The sequence below is a fragment of the Primulina tabacum genome, chromosome 1, assembly GCF_025594145.1.
Source record: "Primulina tabacum isolate GXHZ01 chromosome 1, ASM2559414v2, whole genome shotgun sequence".
Taxonomy (NCBI): domain Eukaryota; kingdom Viridiplantae; phylum Streptophyta; class Magnoliopsida; order Lamiales; family Gesneriaceae; genus Primulina; species Primulina tabacum.
The window spans coordinates 35,920,137-35,942,034 of NC_134550.1; the positions used below are offsets into that span (position 1 = coordinate 35,920,137).

The following is a 21,898-nucleotide window of genomic DNA, read 5'->3' on the forward strand; positions in this document are numbered from 1 at the left end:
TGATTGTAGATCGTCTTACCAAATCTACGCACTTCTTGCCTATTGAGACGACGTTCACCATGATTCAGTATGCAGAGCTGTATATCCGAGAGATAGTCCGACTCCATGGTATTCCAGTTTCTATCGTATCTGAAAGAGATCCCATATTCACTTCCTCTTTTTGGAAGAGCTTGCATTCGACTATGGGTACGAAGTTGCTGTTTAGCACAGCTTTCCATCCGCAGACAGATGGGCAGTCAGAGCGGGTTATTCAGATTTTGGAGGATCTTCTTCGTGCTTGCGTCATTGATTTCTCTGTGAGTTTGGAGTCGAACTTACCATTGGTCGAGTTCACCTATAACAACAGCTTTCAGTCGTCTATAGGTATGGCTCCTTATGAAGCTTTGTATGGTCGCAAGTGCAGATCTCCTATTCATTGGGATGAAGTAGGAGAGAGAGCAGAGTTGGGTCCAGAGATTATTCAGCAGACTGTCGACGTAGTAGCCCGGATCCGTGATAGAATTAGGACTGCTCAGAGTCGACAGAAGAGCTATGCAGATCAGAGGAGGAGAGATTTAGAGTTCGCTGTAGGCGACCATGTCTTTGTGAAGGTGGCACCTATGAAGGGTGTCATGCGATTTGGGAAGAAAGGGAAGCTCAGTCCGAGATTTATTGGACCATTTGAGATCCTCGACAGCGTTGGGACGCTAGCTTATCGTGTGGCTCTTCCGTCGAATCTGGCCGGAGTACACAATGTCTTTCACGTCTCTATGCTGAGGAAGTACATGGCGAATCCTTCACATGTCTTGAACTTCGAGCCGTTGCAGCTTACTCCGAACCTATCTTATGATGAGAGACTAGTACAGATCTTAGACAGGTAGGAGAAGAAGCTTCGGAACAAGCTGGTTAAGCGAGTCAAAGTCAAATGGCTCAACCATTCAGAGGAGGAAGCTACATGGGAGTCTGAGCCGGAGATGAGAGATCGTTACCCCGAGTTATTCGGTGAGTTTTAATTTCGAGGACGAAATTTCTTTTAAGGGGGGAAGGATTGTAGAACCCGTAACTTAGACCATGTATAAGCCATGCATAATTCTAGTATTTTAAATGATTTTATTGCATGAGTATTTAAATTTTATTATTTTATGCAGTCGTTTAGATTTTTATCATTTCAGTTAATTCAGAGAGGCCGGACTGGAGTTGAAGTTTAGAGATAAAATTTAAGATTTAGAAAAACATTTACAGAACTTATTTTAGCTAATTAATAAGTTAATTTAAGTTAAATGGAAGTTTAAGGAATTATTTAAGTTACTTGAGATGAGTAGAAAATAAATTCATTTAAGTTCCTTAAATGAGGGGTTAGTTCACTAAATTATTTAAAGGATTAGTGAGGCTTTTAAGGGTTATTAATTTACTAGATAATCAACATTTCTCCTCCATTTATTAGTGAATTTTCGGCCCCCTTAGTATCTAGACTATTCCTTGCCAACTCATCACCGTTTGACCCATTCTTTGTGGTGTTAACATGCTAATCTTTCTTTTTATTATTAGTCAACCTTCATTAATTAATTAATGAGCATCATCATAGTCTAGATTAGCAAGGAATTTCGGTCACCACCTTCTAGAGTCATCCAACAACTCATTTGATATCCAACAAGAGTTCAAATTTAAATGAGTGGTAGACTTGGTCTTGCATTTGAACCCCTTTATTAGTGGATATTCCCCTCACCTTTCCAACCATCATTCTCCCCCCTCCATCACCGAAATTCAGAGGATTTTAGAGACAAAAATCGTGAGGTGCTAAGAGAAAAAAAAATCGAGAGCAAGAAAGGTAGAAAAAAAAGCGCTCCACCACCTCCGCGCCGGATCGTTTCGTTCTTTCGTTTTTCTTTCAAAACGAAACCAGGCATGCATATATTCTTCCTTGACTCTTCAATCAAGTCATAATATCATTTATTTTCATTACATGATCATTTTTCTATGGCAAAAATCGAAATACAGCAAGCATTTTTCAGAAAAACCAACATGCAGAATTTCGGCTTTCATTGTGCAGTTTCACGGTTTGCTTTGTGTTGTGGATTTCATGTATTGGCTAGATTCCAGGCTCCTAAGGCGACATTTAGACATGTAATAGGATGCATTAGGACCATGTTGGTCCATTCATTTAACCCCATGCACGCTGGAAAACACGAAAATGACAGCAACTCATCACCTTTGCCATATTGAGTTTCGAAAATCTGTTGTTGTTGTCCAAGGAAATGGATCTGATCATGGCTGCCCTAGGGGCCTATAGCCATGGTTAGATCACTTCCCTAGCATGTCCAAGACGTGACAAAGTCGCCCTTTTGGTGTCTTGGTCCATGGTTAATTGGTTTTTACATAAAACTAAAGAACAGCCCCCCCCCCCCCCCCCCCCCCCCCCCACTTTCGCCCCTCTCATTTTAGAGCATGTATGGTTCGGTTTTGGTGGTTTGGTGTGGATCTTGGTTGGCCTATGGCCCTTAGCCACGGTTCATACCATACCCCAAGATGTCTAGATCGTGCCATGGTCAATCAAATGGCCACTGGAACGAGACGAGACAGCAAGCGAAGCACAACACACACACGCATGCAAGGTGTTCTCGGTTGGAGTTTTTCTGGTGTTTGCTGAATGGTGCGAATTGTGGCTGGTCTAGGGCCCATAGTCATGGTTCAAATCATTCCTTGGGATGTTGGTAAGAGTCTCTGGTCGGTGGTTCAAGCCCCAATGGCCTGTAGTCTCGAAAACGACGCAAGAAACCTAAGCATAGTTGCTGTATTTTGTGGACAACAACTTGCTGTGACGGTTCAGTGGCTTGTTCGAGTTCTCGGTTGGCTTTTAGCCCATGGCCTCGGACTGGACAGTGCCTCATCAAGTTAGAAAGGTCATGTTTTTGACCGTTCATGATTCGGATCATTTTTGAGGTCGTACGAGAATTTACGGTGCGATGTGCCAAATTGACTCTCGAAATAGCGTTTCATGTTTTGGCCTCCATTCACCTAGATTTCGGCCCTCACCATTTTTGGAGCATTATTTTATCATTTTAAGCATATTTTAATCATGACTACATGACGATTTAGTGTTGGTTCAGGTTGGTTCGGAGTCGTGATTAAATACAAAGTCGGTAGGCGTAATTGTCACATTTTTTGAAGGTTATTGCATAGTTGGTCCCATAAATCTATTGCATATTTTTCATGGCATATTTAGGTTGCAGCGAGCCTGTGAGCGATCCAATCCATTCAGTAAAATTGTTACAGGATATTTAATTCAGTTATTTAATTATATTACGTGCAAAAATACAAATTTTGAGATTTATGCGATATGGCTTGTGGTCACTTTACTATCATGATTAAATCCGGTCGCCAGTTACCGGTCCGGTCGTCAGTTACCGGTTATGAGAGCATTACTAAGTCCTGTCGTCAGTTATAGGCCCGGTCGCCAGTTACCGGTCAGTTCAGTTGTTTCACCCAGTACTGTGGCAGTGGTCTGATCAGACGTACATTACTAAGTCCTGTCGCCAGTTACAGGCCCGGTCGCCAGTTACCGGTCAGTTCAGTTCAGGGACCACATGCGTAGACCATAATCTCACCAGAAAATTATTACAGACTATTTCAGTACAGGGCTCCGAGAAGCAAACATTTTCACTATGATTTATCAGTTCAGTTATGAATGAGGCAATTTTAATTATTTAAAAGAAAAATTTTAAATTTTCCGTAAATTTTCAAATAAGGATTTTTAGGCCTCTACACTATTACTGGGAGCATGGTCGTTTAGAATTTCAACTTTACAAAGACGCAGAACTTTAAGATTGGAAAACCAATTCTGGACTGGCCTGAAAACGCAAGGCAATTGTAACTTCAGTTTTGTCAATGGGATACAATCAAAAAGGCAACGGGGTACAACAACACCTCCATAATCATAAACTATTAGCAAATCATCAATGTTTCTCATCAACGCAGCAGATATCCATGTCATTATTCGACATGCATCATACTCCTGTTGAAATGAAAGGTGAAACCTTTTTAATCTCGAAGTATGAGAAAGGATGAAAATCCTGTCCACAAAATAAACAACACTCTTCTTCCTAGTTTTCTTAAGAGAAAATCGCTTGCTATCGTCGATGACTATATTGCAAACAGAAGTCCATTTATATTCCCAATTCTTGGACAGAACACAAGTTCCCAGGGCGTCCTTTGTTGGTAGGAGGGACAGAATTCGACTAATAATACTTTCAGGCAAGTTACTAATAATGTCTTCACCATCGTCATCTGTCTCGCTCATTCTTGGTTTCTCACCTGCATTGCTGTCAATTTGAACACTTACCTCCATTATTGTAACAGTCAACCTGAGTCATTAAATAAAATGTAGAAGGTCGTCACTAATCAAAATAGCATATCCTATCACGCATTGACCCAAGAATTAATAAAATGGTACAAGGAGGCGGGTGTAATCCATCTAGGGCAAATTTTCATTTTAAGCAAAATTACTTTATATATCCCTGAGAGGTACCCCGATTCACCCATTTATGATGTTTCGCTCCTATCATTGAATAAAGAAATCAATTTTTTACCCCAAAAAAATGCAGAAAGCAAGAATAATAGACCAGATAACATCAATACACGCGTCCTGACACAAGAACATGTACAGATACAACCAAAAGCATAACAAAATCTACGGGGAAAATCCATAAACGCATACAAAGAAAATATTCGAAAAATTTACCGGATGAACTAATTGCTCTCGATCCGATGATTGATGTTTGTTTGTTGAAGTCGTCACCTGTTAGGAGAAACTGCTAAATGCGCATAAGATGTTTGCTGAATATGTTTGGAGTATTTATATACTTTTGATTATTAATATGATTTCATTTCACTTACCAATAAGAAAAAATGTAAATTTATCCGGGGTGTTCGTAAAATTTTATTTTAAATAATTTAATGTTTTTAGACAATAAAATATTTGAAAATAAAATATAAAAATTGAGAAACACTCAAAAAAAGTTATTTTTGAAATATCATCACTTGATTATTCATTCTTTCCAAGGGACTCTATGTCCAATAACCCAAAATTCCACCCAATGATAGAACTTCTGATCGAACAAACCTTGCATTATATAATTTTCGGTAAAATTCAATTAAATTCAGGCTCGATATAATAGTAAGTGCACAATTTCAACTAATAATATATTGTACACGGTACGAGTATCGTTCCTCCAGATACTGTAATTCACAATTATTATTTACACTTACTAAATTTTTAGCAGCGATTATTTCAATGATTACTTACTACTAGATGATGAAATAAACAATTAATAAATATTTTCAGGATTAATGATGAATTTAACAAACTAAAATGATTAATCAAATATTTAATGAGAAATGAACTTGTTGGGAATCTCGGTTCACCTACTCCTCGCTTATTTACTTAATTCGATTCGGCAACCCGAGCAGCTGATAAAGTGTTCAACTGATAAAGAGCTTAACTAACCAGTTCAACTGAATCAGTGAAATCTTTTCAGCTGACAAATCAAATGATTTCACCTCACCAGTTCAAGACCAGTTCAGAACATTATTTAAGAGCGAACCGAACCAGTTTGCAGATACGACAAGCTTAATCCAGTTATGCACAATGGTACAAAAGCTGTTGTATGATCAAGGTACAATAAGATACGTTGCAGCACCACATAAAGCAAAATGTTCCAGATATCTATTTGGGGGGACAAATTCAATCTGCAATGGATTCATTCACTGAGTCTCACCGTACGTTAAGCCAAACGCCTATAAATAGAAGCTGTAGCTCAGTGAAGACGATGATGAAAATTGATGAGTGAAAAGATAAAATACAGAGAGGGCACACACAATGCTTATCAACTTTGAAGAAGCAATCAGCCCAGAGGGAACACTTCAGGTTATATCATCTTAGTGTAGAAGGTTATTTTCCTCAATGTGTGAGAACATCATTCGGGTTGTTTTCAGATATCAGTTCACACACACCACCACTCAAATTCCGTCTTTCACAAAGACGTAAAACTTGTGTATGTAGTCTTTGACACACAGGCATTAAACAAGTGTTGGGTGGTAGGTGCCGCCTTCAGTCTAGACTAGGAGTTCAGTTAGGTAGTGGGTAAGTCATAAGCTGGGTGGTTTTGTACAAGGTGTTGTATAAATTAAAGTCTTCTAGTGGATCCTACCCTAGGTGGTAGAAGGGGCAACTTATGAGCAATTGAAGTCTCCGAACATCCATAAATATATCTTGTGTTATTTCTGTTTAACTGTTTGTTTTTAACTGATTTGATCAGCACAACTGATATTAGTTCAGTTTTGTCCATAACTGAACTGATATAAGCAGAACTGATCAATGTAATTTTCAGTTATTCAATTACACAAGATATAAAACTAATTAGCTTTTTTAACGAAGTATTATTTTGAGTATTTTTCGCTTGGTTTAAAACCAAACTCGATCTAATTCATCGGTGTTTACATTCTTAGAACACGAGCTACTGCGGCTCACTGAGAATATTCGTGTCGTTGAAGCATCATATGTATTGGATGCTTAAACGACTTCGATCCATCAGACCCCCTAGTATACTTTGAGTTCACCCTACCTATGTTGCCTTTTTACCTATTATTCAAATGAAAAATCATGCTCTTGGGTACCCAACATTTTCTTATGACTTCTGTTAGGCAATTTTATTTTCCCACTTAAAACATGAGTCTTTTACGAAAAAACCATTTTTCGGGGGTTAACTACGTTTTTATATTTCTCATCATGTTCTTATTCTCTCTTTCTTGTCTTTTCTTCAAGTTTTTTTCCCCTTGATTAATCAATGTATCAATTTCTGTTGTTTTGCCCCCCGAGCCATCCTCATTCTTCATTAATGTCTTTAAAACATAAAACTCTTTTTCTTTATTCGACAAACCTTTTGGGAATTTTTTTTCCATATAATGAATTTCTAGATTTTGGATATCATCCTCTATATTTGTGATACCCCATGGGTGAGTCCATCAAGATCTGGCCCAAACCCCCGGCCCCTATCTAAGGCCCACAGGTGAAGGGCCCATGACAAGCCCAGATATTCTCCTATAAATACCAGGTTTGAGCGTACGATATTTCATTCACTATATTGTTTTTAGCAGCACCCTTAGCTGCTCCCCCTTATATCTTCAGTCACTGACTTGAGCGTCGGAGTGGCTACGCCAGGACACCCTCCTGGCCCCCTCTTAACTGTCTTTTTCGTGATTTCAGGCTCATGATCGTTTCAAAACCCTGCGTCTGTACTAGTGACACTTGCTGGGAGCGCACCCTAAATTTCCTGTGAGTATCAATTTGTATCATCTAAAATGAGTTCACTAAATGATGATTATCACCTTCTTGAAAATCTGTTGCTGATTAATCTTTCTTGGTGTTTTGCTTGTGGGCATGTTACGCCTTCCTCGCCTTGGCCAAAATTGTGTTTATATTTTATAGCTTCTTCCAATCGCCTCACTATGATAACATGATCTTGCTCATCTTTTTTGTTATGCAACTCATAGCTTCCACTATGTGTATCATGGAACTTGACATAATAAAATCCAAATTTCGATTATTTCTTGTGCTCCATGTCTGAATTAACATGAGGAACTAAGAGACCTCATGAATTTCGTTGGCATGCTGTTTTTTATATAAGTTCATCTCTACTTTTTCCACAATGTTATGAATCCATCCTTCAACTGATCCTTCTTGTTCTTCAAATCTTTGCTCTAGTCCATTATGTGGAACCCATGATTCTTGTACTGAAACACACTCATATGAATTTGAAAATTCCGAAATCATGCATTCTTCATATTTTCCAAGTATCAAACAATTTTGGAATGAAATTATCAAAACCCCGTCTTTAATTTTTTCCACAAATTTGCATTATATCCACACTCAATTATTTTAAACATATCTTGTGGTTTCCAGACTACCCTTTAACCACCTATCTCCATATTCCACATTTACCTTTTCAACTCATTTTCTATGTTACCATTTCAATTTTAAAAATTGATAACTTTCATTTTGAAATTTAAAAAAACTACTTGTTATCATTGGAAAAAGTTGGGTAGTCGTGACAACTTTTTCTAGCAATATATCTCCTCTCATCATGGATTAATACCTAAGCCGGTTATCTGCACATAAGGAACAACTTGTGAATGGGCATTAGAAGAAATCTCCGATGCTCAAGTCAATATACGGCTCCCGAAATAGAGAGAAAACTCAATAATATGAAGTTTAAAAACTATGTAAGATTTTGTGTAAAATATAGAGAAAAACCTCTGTGTTTACAGGTGAACCATGAAAATAGTCCTTTCCGGATGCAAATATATACTTCATTTTTTAATTAAAATTTTACCTTTATCACAAGATCCTTTCCTTATCTAGAATATATGAAGATATCTTCATGAGAAAATGTTGGATCAGCTTCAACAACTTTACTTATTTCTCACGCCTCTATCTTCTTGAGCTCGTTCCCCTCCAGTACGCCCTAAGCTCATCCACCCCCTTTAGGCATTTTGCTCTAAGACCCATCCACTCATTATTTACAAGACCTCTTGCACCCTCGTCTCCACTTCACCTACTATCCCGATCCGACTCCCACTCCTCTCAGGTCTTCAAGTTCTCAACCTTCAACTCCATAAGCTTTCCCTTCTTGTCAAGACCACCTCGAGTCCTTGGGTATTCGACACCCACTTTCGATGGACCAAGAATCTTCTCGCTGTCGACTCGGGTCCTTGGTCGTCTGAACCGTCCAACCTAAGACCTGCCCCGTGGAATGGGGTGCCCAAGATGAAAAAAGACGTGAGTGACAATCGCCAAATACGAGAATCTACGATTATACAAACTGATATGATGCATATGAAATGCAATATGCTCGGCTATCACAATAATCTCATTCTCAGTCTAGAACCCCCTAAGTGTGTAGTTTATAATCTGTCCTAGGAATGTTTTGGCTCTCACACTCATCATCAATATTTGGACTTACAATGTCCAGAGTCATCAAAGCCCGCGAGTCTCGTCAGACACTGTAGCTCTCGATTTCCAACCGTCCACAATACAGAACATGACTGAGCGGCCCCAAAAAACGAGGTATATCTAAAACGATATAAGGCCCAACATTATATGTCATGCATAATATGAAAAATAAGCAAAAACATATATAACGCAATAGATAAATATGCAGCATATAAGTGTATACTATGCTTGGATATCTCAGTCAGTACATCACGTACCTCATTAAAACAATCTGACAGAAATCTTACTCGTCTGAACCTGGACAATACCAACATAATGAAATCAATATCAAGCTAGATTCTAAATTACCAAACATGCTTCAAAGTTATTCTTAATGATCTTTAAATCATTATTTAAAGCTTTAATATTATACATGTGTCTCGATTTGCGTCCCAATTCACCGACCCCTCCTCAAGTCGATACTAGCTTTGAAAGTTCTCTACACTAAATAGCCCTAGAAACTTGCTTGAAAACCTAAGGTATATGGCTAGAACTAGAGAGAGATAAGCTAAAGGAAGAGGTGTAAGAAACAAATTAAATCAGTTTTTATTTATAGGCTGCATCCGGACTAGTTCAGAAAATCTGAAATCAATCTTATTTGCCACGTGTTATAATCTCATTTGTCTAGTTGGATTTCTTGAGATAATGTTATCCGAAATAGATTGGGTGGTCCATTTTAAATTTGGTGGATCTCAACAAGTTGATCCGGAATTATCAATTCCTTAATAATACTTAATTAACAACTCTTTATTCAACTCTTAATTATTACTTCATTCAAATAAGGATTCGGTCATTACATCCTCCCCTCCTTTCAAATATTTCGTCCTCGAAATCAGAACTAAAGTACAATACAACTGAATAAAATACAACTCATGATTACAAATATACAACTCAAAACAAATGCGGATACTTTAGTGCATACTACTCTCTAACTCCCAAGTCGCTTCCATTGTACCTCGGCGTTGCTATTGCACTTGAACAAGTGGAATGGTCATGTTTTTGAGCTTCTTTTCTATCCTACGCAAGATTAATAGTAGTTGCTCGGCATAAGTAAAGTCTTTTTCAAGTTGAACATCTGCCAGTTGAAGAACATGCAATTCATTTGCTACATACTATTATAGCAATGACATAAAAGACATTGTGAATGCTGGATAGATACGATGGTAAAGCAAATCGATACGCCAAATTCCAACACATTACAAGATCTCAAAAGGTCCGATGAATCTTGAGGCTAATTTTTTGTTGAGTCCAAATCTCATCAGTCTGAGGAATGGTGAAACTTTATGCAAACCTTTTTCCTTGATTTAAACTGTAGGGGTCTACGCTTGGTATTTACATAACTCAATTGATGATCTTGTGTAGTTTTCATTCTCTTCTTTTTAATTCCACTTGGTCAATCGCTTGTTGCACTAATTCAGGTCCTTGCACTTGTTGTTCTCCTACTTCGTCCCAAAAACAATGGAGTACGACAATGTCTACCATACAATGCTTTTAACGGAGCCATACCGATGCTTGTGTGGTAGCTATTGTTATATGCAAGCTCCACAAGTTGCAGATATCATGTCATGCTTGTCCAAAATCCACAACACAAGAATGTAACTTGTCCTCGAGTATCTAAATAGTCCTCTTAGACTGACCATTAGTCTCTAGATGATAGGCAGTACTCAGACTCAATGTCATTCCCAACGGTTTTTGAATCTTCCCCAGAACCTTGAGGTAAAGAGTGGGTCTCTGTCACTGACTAAACTTGCTGGCACACCATGATATTTAATAATCTCTTGGATGTATAGTCTTCCATGCGATCGAAACTATATTCTCGACTATACAGAATGAAATTTGCTGACTTAGTCAGTCGGTCTAAAACTACACAAATGGCATCACAATTCTTACAAGACATCGGAAAGTGGGTGACAAAATCCATCGTCACATGCTCCCACTTCCATTCAGAAATAAGACAATTCTAAAGTAATCCTCCTAGTCGTCATGTTCAGCTTTCACTTGCTAACAAACCAAAAACTTGGCTACAAACTGGTAAACACTTTTCTTCATATCTTTCCACCAAAACCTGGTCTTCAAATACTTATACATTTTCATGATTTCAGAATGGATACTCAACTTACTCCTATAGGCTTGAGATAAAATCTCCTCTCTTAAATTAGAATCTTTTGGAACTACGATTATCCCTGAAAGACACAAGGTTCCATTTGTTTGAAATGCAAAGCAAGATGTGTTGTCTCTATTAGCTAATCTTGCTAAGTTTTTCACATTTGGGCCAGAAAACTGAGCTTATCTGATTTTGGCATACAACGTCAGCTCACATAAAATGCTCGTTACTTGAAAGTTTTCCATTCTTATCTTATGACGGAAGTGAAATTATAGATATCAACAATCTTGGATTACACTTGAGATGAAATTTGTATGAAATGCAGATAATCTCACCTTGCGTCTAAGAGCATCAGCTGTAAGATTCGCTGATCTTGGATGATTATTGATTTCGGCAATCATAATCTTTTAACAAATCAATCCATCTTCTTTGGCGCATTTTTATTTCTGCTTGAGTGTAGATATACTTCAAGCTCTTGTGATCCGTAAAAATATAAAATCCCTCTCTGTATAAATAATGTCGCCAAATTTTCAAAGCAAACACAATCACTGCCAATTCAAGATCATGAACTAAATAATTCTTTTAATGTTTCTTCAACTGTTTGGATGAATATGAAATCACATGATCATTCTGGGTTAGAACACACCCAAGTCCTTGAAGTGATGCATCTGTAATGCCCGAGATTTTGACTCTGTTAATTTGGAATTATAGAATTTGAATTGATATGATTATAGCCGGGCCATTCCGAGACCAGATTGGACAAATTATAAGAATTAAAAGGAAGAAAAGATGAGTTGGGCCGAATGTTGTGCGCCCGGGCGGAAGTCTTTGACCGCCCGAGCGCTATATGATAAGGGAAGAGGGCCGTAGGTTTCACGCCCAGGTGGAGGTCTTTGACCGCCCGAGCGCGCTTGTATAAAATTTCAGGGCCGAGAGTTTCGCGCCCGGGCGGAACTTTATGTCCGCCCGAGCGCGAAACGTGTTGGACAAAGAATAAGCCAATTGCCCCTCACCATGCATGCTATATAGATGGTGTGTACTTCATTCCTTCATTCTTCAGCTGAAAGGAACGAGAGCAAGATTCAGAAACTCCTCAAGTGTCATTTTAATTTGATCTTGTGCAACATCTAACCATTCGATTTTGAATCCGAGCTTAGATTCTTGTTCCTTGCATCATAGTCTTCTAAAGGATGTTAGTATTACTACATTTCAGCATGTTTTGAAGTTGAGATGATTGGGGAAATCAGATTTTGAATGTTATTAATTGTTATTGTGACATCGGTGATAGTATATTCGAAACCGGATCGAAGAACGGATATGATATGCGATTTTGTTCAATTTCTAGCATGTATTGAGTGGAGTATTTGCAGATTTCAGCATGATATATTGTGTTTATGATGATGATTATGAGTTATTGTTATTGATTACTGGTGTTTGAGATGACCGGTATTGCGAGATTACGGCGTTATGCCGTTGAAATGTACCGAGATTGAATATTGATCTGTATGTGTATTGATTTAAGCTAGAGATTGATAGAATGCATCTTGAATATGTCATTTCAAATTTGTCTTGACTAGCTTCGACATCGAGACCTCGACATCGATAAAACTGAACAACGAAAGGTATAATTCAATGTTGATTTGGGAAGACACAACTCGAATCAGATCCGGTTTGAGTTTCCCAAAATCACATACTAGATTGTTTATATTTGATACAATTATGCCTTGTATATAGAGTTGTAGCAATGCACATGAGATAGGTGAGTCGTTGGCAGACATGCCAAGATACCGGATGTTTTGTGATATCGACGTACGTAGGAGAAGATCGAATCCTATTGTAGATATTCGATACAGAGAGGGCCAAACTCCGGGAATAAGACGTACCGCCACCTCGATTGGGAGAGTAGGTGGGAGATTGTTACGTCTTATTCACACCGGGATCCCTATAATTAGATATGAGTTGAGTTAAAGAATAAGAGTCGAATTATTTTATCTGTATTCACTAATGTGTCATAATTACTGATTTATGTGTTATGATTTTATATGTAATTGCATGACATGCATGTATACATGTTTTATACTGGGATTTGTTCTCACCGGAGTATCCGGCTGTTGTTGTGTCGGTATGTGTGCATGACAACAGGTGGGACATGATCAGGGTCAAGGAGAGCGTGACTGAGATTGGATAGCGTGGTGATTTCGGGCGTGAGAAATGAACTAGTAGTTGTACATTTGCTATGTAGTTTGTTGTAAAGGCTATTTTTTATGACTGTAATGGAACAAGACATGTACCGACGTTTGTTGAAATAAAATTGAGATAACGTTGATTTATGAGTTATATACAATTGTTTTGATATTAAAAGAAAAATTTTGACCCACATTTTCTAGCAAAGATCCAATTAATCCCAAAGACAATTGACTTAGAGCCCGGGTCCCCACAACAGGTGGTATCAGAGCGATAGGTGAATGAGCGGGGTAGATCGAGTCGTCTTCCTTGCTTTGATGATGCTAGCATGCTATTAATTGTATGTTGATTTACATATGCTCTATATGAAAGCATGTTTCTTGTAGTAATCCATGGTTACCTGTTTATCTGATTGATTGCGACATGTCTTAAGAATAAAATAAATCAGAACCGATTCTGGATCAGAGGTATATGATCAGAGGAGGACTGAGACAGATTGTATAGATTGTGTACTAATCCGTTTGATAATCAGATATGGCTCCTCGAAGAGCAGCAGTGCCTGTACTTCCGGTACCAGAACAGGGCAGTACTTCTAATTATCCGATGGATGTTACTGCAACACCGATGGAGACAATACTGAAACGGTTTCAATCCTTTAAATCGCCGACACTGAAAGGTACTGAAAGCGCTATTGAGTGCGAAAGCTGGTTAGACGACATTGAAATGTTATTTCAGTCCCTTGACTATACCGATGAACGACGAGTGAAGTTAATTGGCCATCAACTGCATGAAGTCGCGAAGAATTGGTGGTTTACCACAAAATGAGCATTGGAGCACCGTGGCACAGAAATCACTTGGAAAGTTTTTAAAGCAGAGTTCTATCAACGCTTCTTTCCCGTGTCTTACCGAAAGGATAAAGGTGCCGAGTTTGCCAATCTGAGACAGGGGCAGCTGAACATCGAAGAATATGTGGCAAAGTTTTCGACATTGCTCTGATTTGCTCCTCACGTGGCAGAGAATAACGAGGCCATTGCAGATCAGTTTATCAACGGCTTGAATCCAGATATCTTTACCCTGGTGAATACCGGCAGACCGAACAACCTTGTTGATGCATTGAACCGGGAAAAGGTGCTGAAGCTGGCTTGATAAAGCAGCGAGGAGCATCGTATATGGTGCAGACTCCAAAACCTCCACAGCCTACTACACAGCTTTCACCCCCTCCTCCTAAATTCGAGAGTGGTGGTAGCAGTAGTGGTAAGAAAGACAGGTTGAAAGCCAGAGGGAACCAATTCAAGAAATCGGGCAGCAGCTCATCCAGTTTCAGTGGATCCAGACAGAGATGTCCTGGCCAGAGTACAAAATATACAGGTGTGTATTGCAGTTCTTGTGGAGGCAGACATGCCACCGAGCAGTGTCAGGGTGTGATGGGTTGCTGCAATATCTGTAGACAACAGGGACACTTCGCCAGGGTCTGTCCACAGAAAGGGGTACAACAAGCTCAGAGTGTAGGAGCATCTGGTTCAGTAACTCAGCCTGAGAGGCAAGCTTCATCTGTTCATTCCTTTCAGCCAACCCCTACACAGACCCAGCCCCGAGCCAGAGGGAGCCAAACTGTGAGCCAACCTCATAGACAGCAGGCTCGAGTATTTGCACTGACAGAAGAGCAGGCCCAAGATGCACCAGACGATGTGATAGCAGGTAACTGTTTTCTTTGCGGTTATCCTGCTTATGTATTGATAGATACAGGTGCATCTCATACCTTCATTTTTGAGTGTTTTGCATTAATGCATGCTTTACCTGTCGAGTCATTATCTGCCGTAGTATCGATTTCTTTTCCTTTGGGAAGTGGTCTTATATCTGTGACTTCGGTTAGACATTGTATGCTACAGTTTGAGGATCACGAGATTGACTTAGATTGCATTGTACTTGGATTGGCTGATTTTGATTGTATTGTCAGTATCGATATGTTAACCAAGTACAGAGCCACTGTAGATTGTTTCCAGAAGATTGTCAGATTCAGACCAGAGATGGCTGATGATTGGAAATTCTACGGTAAGGGTTCCAGAGCTCGGATTCCCTTGATATCTGTGTTTTCTATGAGTCGATTGTTGCAGAAAGGAGCAGAGGGGTTCCTTGTATATTCAGTAGATCTACTGAAATCGAGCCCAACATTGGCAGACCTGCCAGTAGTATGTGAGTTTGCGGATGTATTCCCAGACGAGATTCCAGGGTTACCTCCAATTCGAGAGGTAAATTTTAGCATTGATCTCATACCAGGTACCGTTCCTATATCTCGAGCTCCTTATAGAATGGCACCCATTGAATTGAAAGAATTGAAGGAACAGCTCGAAGATTTATTGGCCAAGGGTTACATTAGACCGAGTGTATCTCCCTGGGGTGCTCCGGTACTATTTGTTCGGAAAAAAGATGTTTCGATGAGACTTTGCATCGATTATCGACATTTGAATAAAGCGACAGTAAAGAACAAATATCCCATGCCTCGTATCGACGATTTATTTGATCAGTTGCAGGGATCCTCTGTCTATTCCAAGATCGATATGAGATCTGGATATCACTAGCTGAGAGTCCGGGATATTGATATACCGAAGACATCGTTTCGAACCAGGTATGGACATTATGAGTTTATTGTCATGCCTTTTGATTTAACAAATGCTCCAGCGGTATTTATGGGACTGATGAATCGTGTCTTTCAGAAGTATCTGGATGAGTTTGTTATTGTTTTTATTGATGATATTTTGGTATATTCTAAAAGTATGATTGAGCATGCCGAACACTTAAGAACTGTGTTGCAAACGCTGAGAAAGGAGAAATTATATGCTAAACTGTCAAAATGTGAGTTTTGGCTGAGACATGTTGTCTTTTTGGGGCATATTATATCTGGAGATGGTATTTCTATTGATCCAAGTAAAGTTGAAGCTGTGATCAGTTGGCCTAGACCAACTTCTGTACCAGATATACGCAGTTTCATGGGTTTGGCAAGGTACTATCGACGATTCATTAAAGATTTCTCCAGTATAGCGAAGCCGATTACCCAGTTGACACAGAAGAATGCGCCATTTGTGTGGTCTGAAGCCTGTGAGTCTAGCTTTTTGGAGTTAAAGAGACGACTGACCAGTGCTCCAGTATTGACTATCCCTTCAGGTACTGGTGGTTTTATTGTATATTGTGATGCATCTCACTGAGGGCTAGGATGTATTCTTATGCAGCGAGAACATGTGATTGCATATGCCTCGAGACAGTTGAAGCCACACGAGACTCGTTACCCAATTCATGATCTAGAATTGGCGGCTATTGTATTTGCACTAAAGATATGGCGACATTACCTTTATGGCGAGAAGTTTGAAATCTACTCTGATCACAAAAGCCTAAAGTATCTGTTTTCTCAGTCAGAGTTGAATATGAGACAACGTAGATGGCTCGACTTATTGAAGGATTTCGATTGTGAAATCAAGTACTATCCAGGGAAGTCTAATGCAGCAGCAGATGCCTTGAGTCGAAAGGTATGCGCTCTATCCTTATCGACGATAGGTATTTCGAATATTATTGAAGATTGCTGTTTGTCTGGGTTAGCATTTGATACAGATAGTCGACCATTGCGACTTGCTACGATTCGAATGGAACCAGATTTGATTGTTCGCATTAAAGAAGCACAAAAAAATGATCAGAATGTTCAGAAGTCGATTGAGATGGTTAGATCAGGACATCAGTCAGAGTATCAGGCACATGATCATGTTTTGTATGTGAATAACCGTCTTGTAGTGCCAGATGTTTCAGATTTGAAACAACAGATTTTAGCAGAAGCGCACTGTAGTCGGATCAATATTCATCCTGGTGACAGAAAGATGTACAATGATGTGAAGATACAGTTTTGGTGGAAACAAATGAAATCAGACATTGCAGAGTTTGTATCTAAGTGCCTGAATTGCCAACAGGTGAAAGCTGAGAGGAAGAAACCCGGAGGTTTACTTCAGAGTCTATCTATTCCTGAATGGAAATGAGATCACATTTCCATGGATTTTGTTACGAAGTTACCACGATCATCCCGGGGCTGTGATGCGATTTGGGTCGTAATTGACAGACTGACCAAATCAGCATGCTTTATTCCATACAGAATGACGTATCGACATGATCAGATGGCAGAAATATATGTCAGAGAAGTGGTCAGATTGCATGGTGTGCCGAAATCTATTGTATCAGATCGTGATCCCCGATTCACTTCACATTTCTGGCACAGTTTGCAGCAGGCTTTAGGTACGACATTGCACCTGAGTACTGCATATCATCCTCAGACCGATGGACAGTCAGAGCGGACTATCCAGACATTAGAGGATATGCTGAGAGCTGTAGTGCTAGATTTTGGCACTAGTTGGCAAGATTCACTACCGCTTTGTGAATTCTCGTACAACAGCAGCTATCAAACAAGCATTGAGATGGCACCGTTTGAAGCATTATATGGCAAGAAGTGCAGATCTTCTCTATATTAGGATGATATATCTGAAGTACCAGAACTTGGACCTGATATGATCCGAGAAATGACTGAGAAAGTAAAACTGATTCAGAAAAGAATGAAGACAGCGCAGGATAGGCAAGCCAAGTATGCGAATATACGTCGTCGACCGTTAGTGTTTGAACAGGGAGACAGAGTATTTTTGAATATCTCTCCTTTCAGAGGCATTGTCAGATTTGGCAAACGTGGGAAATTGTCTCCTAGATACATTGGTCCGTACGAGATTCTTGAAAAGATTGGTGACCGTGCATATCGACTTGCTCTTCCTCCTTCTTTATCCGAGATACATGACGTCTTTCATGTGTCGATGCTACGGAAATATCTGCCAGATACTTCTCATATACTTCAGCCTGACGAAGCCGAACTCGACGAAACTGTGAGTTATTTTGAGCAACCGATTCAGATTCTTGATCGGAAGGAAAAACAACTCAGGACGAAGACTATTCCGCTGGTGAAAGTCTAATGGAGTCGTCATGACATTGAAGAGGCTACCTGGGAAACGGAGTCAGCTATGAGACAAAGATTCCCAGAGTTATTTCACTGATTGTAAGTCTTTTATATATAGCATTTTCTATTATACCTTCTTACTGATATGATTGAATTGCCTGTGATTTCGAGGACGAAATCATATCTTGGGGGGGAGAAATGTAATGCCCGAGATTTTGACTCTGTTAATCTGGAATTATGGAATTTGAATTGATATGATTATAGCTGGGCCATTCCGAGACTAGATTGGAGAAATTATAAGAATTAAAAGGAAGAAAAGATGAATTGGGCCGAATGTTGTGCGCCCGGGCGGAGGTCTTGGACCGCCCGAGCGCGATTGTATAAAATTTCAGGGCTAAGAGTTTCGCACCCGGGCGGAACTTTATGTCCGCCCGAGCGCGAAACGTGTTGGACAAAGAATAAGCCAATTGCCCCTCACCATGCATGCTATATAGATGATGTGTACTTCATTCCTTCATTCTTCAGCTGAAAGGAACGAGAGCAAGATTCAGAAACTCCTCAAGTGTCATTTTAATTCGATCTTGTGCAACATCTAACCATTCGATTTTGAATCCGAGCTTAGATTCTTGTTCCTTGCATCATAGGCTTCTAAAGGATGTAAGTATTACTATATTTCAGCATGTTTTGAAGTTGAGATGATTGGGGAAATCAGATTTTGATTGTTATTAATTGTTATTGTGATATCGGTGATAGTATATTCGAAACCGGATCGAAGAACGGATATGATATGCGATTTTGTTCAATTTCTAGCATGTATTGAGTGGAGTATTTGCAGATTTCAGCATGATAGATTGTGTTTATGATGATGATTATGAGTTATTGTTATTGATTACTGGTGTTTGAGATGACCGGTATTGCGAGATTACGCCGTTATGCCGTTGAAATGTACCGAGATTGAATATTGATCCGTATTTGTATTGATTTAAGCTAGAGATTGATAGAATGCATCTTGAATATGTCATTTCAAATTTGTCTTGACTAGCTTCGACATAGAGACCTCGACATCGACAAAGACTGAACAACGAAATGTATAATTCAATGTTGATTCGGGAAGACACAACTCAAATCAGATCCGGTTTGAGTTTCCCAAAATCATATACTAGATTATTTATAATTAGATACGGTTATGCCTTGTATATAGAGTTGTAGCAATGCACATGAGATAGGTGAGTCGTTGGCAGACATGCCAAGATACCGGATGTTTAGTGATATCGACGTACGTAGGAGAAGATCGACTCCTATTGTAGATATTCGATACAGAGAGGGCCGAAGTCCGGGAATAAGACGTACCGCCACCCCGATTGGGAGAGTAGGTGGGAGATTGTTACGTCTTATTCACACTGGGATCCCTAGATTTAGATATGAGTTGAGTTAAAGAATAAGAGTCGAATTGTTTTATCGGTATTCACTAATGTGTCATAATTACTGATTTATGTGTTATGATTTTATATGTAATTGCATGACATGCATGTATACATGTTTTATATTGGGATTTGTTCTCACCGGAGTATCCGGCTGTTGTTGTGTCTGTATGTGTGCATGACAACAGGTGGGACAGGATCAGGGTCAAGGAGAGCGTGACTGAGATTGGATAGCGTGGTGATTTCGGGCGTGAGAAATGAACTAGTAGTTGTACATTTGCTATGTAGTTTGTTGTAAACGCTATTTTGTATGACTGTAATGGAACAAGACATGTACCGACGTTTTTGAAATAAAATTGAGATAACGTTGATGTATGATTTATATACAATTGTTTTGATATTAAAAACAAAATTTTGACCCATATTTTCTAGCAAAGATCCAATTAATCTCAAAGACAATTGAGTTAGAGCCCGGGTCCCCACAGCATCAGTGTACACGATTTACTCTTCTGATCCAGATGGGAGAGCTAAAAATGATGCAGTTGTCAAATATTGACGCAGTTCATTGAAACTATTTTCACAATCATCTGTGCATTCGAACTGCACATTCTTATACGTCAGTTGTGTCAATGGTTTTGTAAACTGAAAAGATCCCAAAATTGGTCTCTGGTAATAACCTGCCAAACCTAGAAAACTTATTATCTCTTGAGCTGATTTTAGTCATGCCCAATCAAAACTGCTTCGATCTTGCTAGGATCCAATGATATCCCATCTTTGGGTATAACATGTCCCAAGAAAATAACTATGTCGAGCCAAAAATCGCACTTGTTCAACTTAGCATACAGTTGGTGATTCCTTAAGGTTAGCAACACAATCCTTAAATGTTGTGCATGCTCTTTAAGGCTACGAGAGTATACAAGTATGTCATCAATAGAGACAATGAAGAACTTGTCAAGATACTCCTGGAATACTCGGTTCATCAAATCCATAAATACTCCTGTAATATTCGTCAAACCAAAAGACATCACTAGAAACTCACAATGTCCATACCTTGTTTGAAATGCAGTCTTAGGGATATCACGTTGATGAACTCGAAGTTGGTGATATCCATACCATAAATCGATCTTCGAGTACACTGAAGTCTCTTGCAGTTGATCAAACAAATCATCGATCGGGAGTAATAGATAATTATTCTTGACTCTTACTCGGTTCAACTGTCGGTAATCTATGTAAAGCGGCATATAACCATTCTTCTTTTTAACGAACAACACTGGTGCTCCCCAAAGAGAGACATAGGGTCTAATGTACCCTTATCGAGCAAAACTTGCACTGTAAAATCCTTGGTAAAATTAATAATATTGAAGCTCGAATTACATGCAAGTGCACGATGTCAAGTAATAATATAGTATACAAGAGTAAGAGTATCGTTCCTCCAGAGACTGTATTTTGCAATTGTTATTCTCAATTATTAAACATTTGGCAACGATAATTCGGATGATTTTTTACTACTACGATGATTAAATAAAAGCTCAACAAATTGATTCACAAATTAAAAGATGACAGAAATAAGCTAAAGGATTGATTAAATATTCAATGATAAATGAATTTGTTGGGACAATGAGAAGTTCATTTACTTAATTTGTTCGACAATGATCTACGCTTTCGACATGATTCCTATCCAATTGAACTACGCCCTCTCGAGGTATGCTAAAATAATTCAACGCGGTGAAGTAATTAAATTTCTATAAATATTTATCAAGGGTGAATTGCATGTCGTTCTATGAAATCCCCTTGCTTTCGACCTACTAGGCTATGACTATCGACGTGTATCCAACTTCATTTTTCTTTACAAATTGTAAATCCATGGACTATACTACTCATTCCTATCACGAGTTATTCTCTCGGATTCACTCGCAATATGAAATCATTATTAAAGTTAGTTACGCTTCAATAACGCAATGAAAATAATAGCACGATCAAGAATAAATCAAAAGTCGAGAGATAAATTAACTAAATACGGTTTCGAAGTAGGAAGCCCTTAAATCCCAACAAATAATGAAATTTAGCTACACAAATTCATGATCAAAATAAGTGAAACAAGATTTAAATAATAAGTTTTAAGCTAGAAATACTGACGTGATGAAAACGCAAAGAACGACGCTCGAAAATCTTCAATTCTTCGCTCCAAG

General features: G+C 38.9%; 1 protein-coding gene across 1 annotated transcript; it reads right to left on the reverse strand.

Annotated features, from left to right (window-relative positions):
• Positions 1–3,730: 3,730 nt before the first annotated feature.
• Positions 3,731–4,324, reverse strand: LOC142508533 (F-box/FBD/LRR-repeat protein At1g13570-like). The gene has a single exon (XM_075619536.1). The coding sequence runs from the start codon at positions 4,322–4,324 to the stop codon at positions 3,731–3,733; it is 594 nt and encodes a 197-aa protein (XP_075475651.1).
• Between the last annotated feature and the right edge of the window lie 17,574 nt (positions 4,325–21,898).